Here is a 6,263-nt window from a genome sequence, read left to right as displayed (position 1 = left end):
ACAGAACTTGTGCAAATCAAATAGCAATTGTCTCAAAAACAAGAAAACGTCTTAACAGAAAGAAATAAAGGAAAAAGTTGTAAAATGCAGAAATAGTAAGAATTTGTAATATGCCTACGACCATTTTTTTTCCAAGTAGCTCTGTACACTAAACTCCATGCGTTATTAAACGTGATACCTCTTCAGGTGGAGTATGTTCCATGGTTTCTGTATTAATTGACCTTACATGGTCATTAGTCTATACGCACCATGGCCAACAACTCATTCCACCTGGTATGGACCTTCCCATTTGTGGGCAAATTTACCAGCTTTGTGGTTCTCTGTGTTTTGGAGCACCTTACGGAGAACCTGATTTTTACGTTCTTGTTGTAACTTCCAGCCACTGACTGCTTGTAGGAGGCTAGGCGTATTCGAGCACTTGTTCTTAATTCATCTATTGTATCCAGGCTCCTGATCATTTCTGTTTGGTTCAGTTCCTTCATCATGCATCCATACCTGTGGGTGGGAACCAGAACCTCTGACGGTATGACCGCCTCTGCTCCAAACGTCAGGCTGAAGGGTGTTTGGCATGTCGATGTCTTTGGGGTTGTCCTATTTGACCACAATACCAAGGGTAATTCGTCTGCCCATTTTCCTCCTAACTCCTCCAACCTCTTCCTCAAATTTTCAACAATAATTTTATTACTTGACTCAGCTTGTCCATTAGACTGCGGGTTTCTAGGTGATGATTTTTTTAGTGAAATATTGTTCCACCTAACACAGAATCGTTCAGAGTTGTCTAACACGAACTGTGATCCGTTGTCACATATGATTTCTGATGGGATTCCAAACCTGCAAAGTATGTTTCATTTTATAAAAGATATCACTTGTCTATCTTTTACCTCAGCGAATGCTTCAGCTTCTATCCATTTGGAGAAGTAGTCTGCCATTGCCAGCATGTATAACCTGTTTCCTGGTGCCCTAGAAAGTGGGCCTACTATGTCCATTCCCCCATGTCATTAATGGCCATGGTGAGATGATTGGATGCAAGGATTCTGCTGGTTGATGTATCATTAGGGCTGATCTCTGAAAAACATCGCATTTTTTCATGTATTCTATTGCATCTGCACGCATTGTGGGTCAGAAGTAGCCTTACCTTAGAGCTTTGTTTGACAGACTCCTGCCCCCTGCATGTTTTCCACATTCGCCACTTTGGATGGCATGTAACAGAGTGTGTGCCTCTGCCTTACCCAGACACCTTAACTAGGGTCCAGCTAGTGACTTCTTGAAAAGTACGTTATCAACCAGTACGAATCTAGAAGCTTTCATTCGGAAACTTCTTACCTCTATTTTGTCTTCCTGCAGCTTTTCTTCCACTAGCCATTCTATGTAGGGTTTACAACAGTCTGGATCCTCTTGCTGCTCGTCTGTGTTCACCAATATTCCTGCCCCATTTACCTGCTCTGCGTTTTGATACTCTTCCAGCTCTCCTATGTCCTCTTCTGGCAGTTTTTGTATAGTTGGCTCTAGAAAATGCACGATTGGTATGTTGGACAGTTCTGTTGGTTTGAATGTTGCCCCCAGGGTTGCTAGCGCATCAGTAACAGGGCAGTCGTATACCTATCAAAAATAACCAACTGGCTCTAACTAATATAGCTAGGGAAGTCGGGTCGAATCCACAGGGAGATGGGAAAATGTCAGCTTAGTCTAAGTCCGTCTCGGTAACCAATTTGGGGGGTTTTTAAATGATTGATTCTAAACTAATGATAAGGATAAGGAAGAGAAAATAAGAGAATAAAGATAAATCAGGTAGAGAAAACAGCTAAGACAGACGGTTCACCATAATCATTCAGTCAAGTAATCTAGGTCTCGGTCAATGCAGTGCGGTCGAGGAGCAAGGTGAATATCTCCTTTCGGTCTCAATTCGCCCTAAAGCATAAATAGCTTAGCTTTCGCCCTAACTACAATGCTCTATTGTTCGCTACTAGTCTCACCTATTCCAACCTTTCGGTCCAGGTCAAGGGTCACTAAGATATAAATGCCTAATTGCGTCGACTCAATTAAACAGATACAAATAATTGCAGCATTTAACAACAAAGATTATACCAGCATTAACCCAATAAATCGATTACTATTCCCTCATAATTATGGATCCCCTTTAGTCTTAGCAGAAGGGAATTAGCTACTCATTATTATTGAATTACCAACAATAACAACAAATAGATAATCAAAACTAAACATGATAATAAAACTAATGAAGGATTGAATAAATGAACAATAATAACAATAAAGGGAAGAAGGAATTAAAGCAATAATTGTGATTAAGGGATGAAGGAAGAATAAAATACCAATCGTAAATCCAAATTCGAGTAGCAAAGTGTAAAGGAAGAACAAATTTTAGAATAGTAGTCAGAGGTACAGTGAAAGTGAACGATATATAGAGTACGTAGTTCCTCTCTCAGTCTTATACGAAAAATCCATCCTAAACCTAATCTATGGACTAATTACAAAAGCCCATAAGATAATTAGGCGGAAAATAACTAAAGCAGGACAACCTACTCGATCGAGTGGAAATAAACCACTCGATCGAGCAACTATACGTCAATCCTCTCGATCGAGTAGAAATAAACTACTCGATCGAGTACTTCTTGCAATGTCTCCTCGATTAACTCTTCAAACCGCTCGATCGAGCAATCTTAAGCATATAAAGCATTCGATCGAGTACAAAACTACTCGATCGAGCTATTTAGGCACGCTAGGACATCAAAGCACCTTCCGAAACCAGCTCACGCGTCTCCAAAATGTTAGATTCCAAACTCCGGCTCCTTATTCTCCATAAATGCATGCAATTGGGACAAATTAGGCTCGATTTAGCTCCTCTTTGGTCAACTCCTGCAAATTACATAAAACGAACCAAAGTAGCATATTCGGGGGTATTTGTAGCCAGATGCTACATAAATAGTACAGAAATGCGTGTAAAAATGAGGTAAAAACCTTATATAAAATACACGCATAAATTCTCCCCAAACCAAACCTTTGCTTGTCCCCAAGCAAAAAAATGAATGCAACTAAGAATAAGCAGTGGAACGGGACCAACGCATCAGCTACAAATCACCCACTAAAACCAATTTAATGCAATAACTGACAAAGTGGCAAATGAGAAGTACAAACGAGTTAAATCAATGTTTTAAACTTACTGAACCGTCGACCTTGGAAGACTCATAAGATATCGGACTTTCACGGGTCGCTCATCACTCAAAATTAGGCACAAGGTGAGTATATATATGAGAGATAGAAAGAAGTAAAGACACTCACCTAACTCGACCTATAAGAACATGCATGCAGTTAAACATGAATAAAGTCTCTATAACCGTACATATGCATTCCAACCATACTAATGACCAAAACACATGCCGAGGACTTACATTTGGGTAAATGAGGTAATGGGTAAGAAGGGGCTAAGATGAATTTGGATATGTGGAGTTAATAGCCAGGCTAGCAACAAGGAAATCCAAATTTGAACTGCATCCCAACTTCGTACTCAATATAACAAGATGAAACGGTGCAAAAATCATGCACTCTACTCACGAACACCATAACAAACTCGTCAACTCCTCATAAGATATAAATAAAACATGGGAGTTGAAATCATTATATAATTTCTCATTTTTTCACACATGATTTTTCTTTCTCTTTTTTTTCTTCTTTTTTTTTCGTTCTCTTTTTTTCTTTTCCATTTTTTTTCATTTTCCATCCATCACTTTTTTCATTCCCTTCAGTTCTTCCACCAACTTCTGAAATCAGATAAAATAACCATATTGCAATAAAACATTCCAACAACTACTCGTCACTAGCTCGGCTAGGGTAGGAAGTATTATAGAAAGTAGCTAATAGGACAAAAAGGCAATTTGGCTATGTGGGGCTCATGGGTAGAATGAAATAAAGGGGACTGCCTCTCCTAACATGTGTTACCATCCACAGACCGAATGCATACAGGTATTAAGAAGACTAGACTCATGCTTATGCAAATTGATGTTACATGCCTTAAAGAGAGTACTACTCACATCCTAAATGAAACCGGTCATGAACGTCACCAGTTTATAAGCTCTAACCTCATAATTAATGTAGCTTGCCGATAAAAGAGTCAAGTCTATTCGTTCAGATAAGAAAGAAACAAAAACTCGTAGATCATGCACACAATCATGCCAACTAAATGTCAAGAATATGCACGGCTTAAGTAAAGATTCAATGTAGCGTCAATGTTCAAACGTTCCGACTCAAATTAAACATGAAAATTTTTGAATTTTACGATTTTTTGAATTAATTAAAACAACAATGCATGCGATAATAATTAAACGTGCAAGCAAAAATGCAAGAAAAACATGCAGACAGACACAGATATGGATGCATACCTCCCCAAACCAAACCGTACAATGCCCTCATTGTACTAAAAATAGGGAAAGAAATGCAAACTGAAGAGAAAAGGAGGAGTGGAGTCGGAAAACTTACAAAACGTCGTATAGAGGGACCTCCCCAAACCGACCATGAACATGGGAGGTCAAAGAAAGTCAAGCAGTAGCTCCATAGACGGAAAACAGCAGCTGGATGACGTAACTACTCGATCGAGCAACTTGGAACAGCTCGATCGAGTAAACTGGAATATGGAAGGACTCGATCGAGTAGAAAATCACTCGATCGAGTAAGCGTGAATTTGCATTTGGTCGATTGAGTAAGAATATCACTCGATCGAGTGAATAATCACCCAAAAGTGCTCGATCGAGTAGGAAAACTACTCGATCGAGTGACTGGACCTGCAAATACGCGTTAAAACACAAGGAGAGCATATAAGGTTCGTAAAACAGCGTCTAAAGTTCAACTTAAAGCTAAAGAAAAATAAAATGTTCAACGAAAGTACAATAAAATAGTCCGGGCTGCCTCCCGGAGAGCGCTGGTTTAAGAGTTCCCGCACGACCTTTCTGGCATCAATTAACTGGAGCGTCTAGCTAGTCGAAGTACAAGACTTCAACACGTTTGTCTGCTTCATTTGCCTCGTGATAATGCTTCACGTATTGCCCATTCACCTTGAACCTATTACCTTCAGAATCTTCGAGCTCCACGGATCCAAACTTGGTAACAGCTGTCACCGTATAAGGACCACTCCACCTGGACTTCAGCTTGCCAGTAAATAATCTCAATCGTGCATTAAACAGCAGCACCTTTTGCCCAACATGAAACTCCCGAGGTAGAATTCTCTTATCATGCCATCCAAACTTGGGGTCGCACGTACTGTTGTGGAAGCCGTGGAAGGAGGTGGTGCTTGCGTTGCAGGAGCACCGTCCGTTTTGTTCGGATTTGTTTCTGGTTGTTCTGACATGCTTCTGTTCCTCGTATACTGATTAACGGAGACGACCAGTACTATGCCCCACGGTGGGCGCCAAACTATTTTGGTAAATTTCTACCAATTTGGGGTTAAAGTGGTCTTAGTGCCTAATCAATATTACGACTTGTTTATGATTGTATTTTGTGTGTTACGATGAATTGAATGTAAACGTAAATAAAGGACACAAGGAATTTTGGTTACGCGGAAAACCAGATATGGAAAACAACCGCGAGGGGAGACGGAATCCCACCAATATTTTCACTATAATTCGGTAGAGAGTACGACGTGAGATGATACTAGAATTGCTATATCCTGGAGGCTAGGCCTCTTTTTGTGTATTTCTGAATGAATCTTTGGTCTTGTGTTGATGCCCCTTATATAGTGAAGCTCTCCCACCTAGGGTTCCTTGCTTTCTCGCCAAGTATTCTGAATTTAGTATAAGATTGGACTTTCCTTATTCAGAATATGGTAATGACTAGGATTTCCTTATTTTACCCATGAATATGCGAGCATCCTAGTCCGGGTCCAAGTCTTCAATGCGCGCTATCTTGGTCTTGCCTCCTGATTACTCTGACTCCTGACCTGCTTCCCTAGCTCAGCCCATATCCAGAATTTGGGCCTAACAAAATCTGCACTCCTGTCATCGGTGGTGGTACTGTCACCAGATGTGGTAATTGGCTCCCTTCAAGTCTTGGAGTGGTGTTTTGCTTGTTTCCTGACATGTTCTCGCTGTTGCTTGTAGCACGATTAATGATGACAACCACTATGCCCCACGATGGGCGCCAAACTGTTTTGGTATTTTTTACCGATTTAATTGATTAGGGTTAAAGCGATCTAATATCGTTAGTCGTACGTCGTTTGTTTGATGAATTATGTAAGTGTTGTTGTATGAGTATGGAGGTAC

At 40.3% G+C, this 6,263-nt stretch overlaps 1 protein-coding gene across 1 annotated transcript; it reads right to left on the bottom strand.

Moving 5' to 3' along the window:
• Positions 1-233: 233 nt before the first annotated feature.
• LOC141649173 (uncharacterized) lies at positions 234-986 on the bottom strand. The gene is made up of 2 exons (XM_074457869.1): positions 882-986; positions 234-788 (listed from the first exon to the last, which is right to left on the bottom strand). Exons 1-2 carry the CDS (start codon positions 984-986, stop codon positions 234-236), a joined length of 660 nt encoding a protein of 219 aa, XP_074313970.1.
• Between the last annotated feature and the right edge of the window lie 5,277 nt (positions 987-6,263).

This window comes from Silene latifolia, chromosome 3 (assembly GCF_048544455.1).
Source record: "Silene latifolia isolate original U9 population chromosome 3, ASM4854445v1, whole genome shotgun sequence".
NCBI lineage: Eukaryota > Viridiplantae > Streptophyta > Magnoliopsida > Caryophyllales > Caryophyllaceae > Silene > Silene latifolia.
Note: the sequence above shows the minus strand (reverse complement) of the source record. Positions and strands in the feature narration are given on the sequence as shown.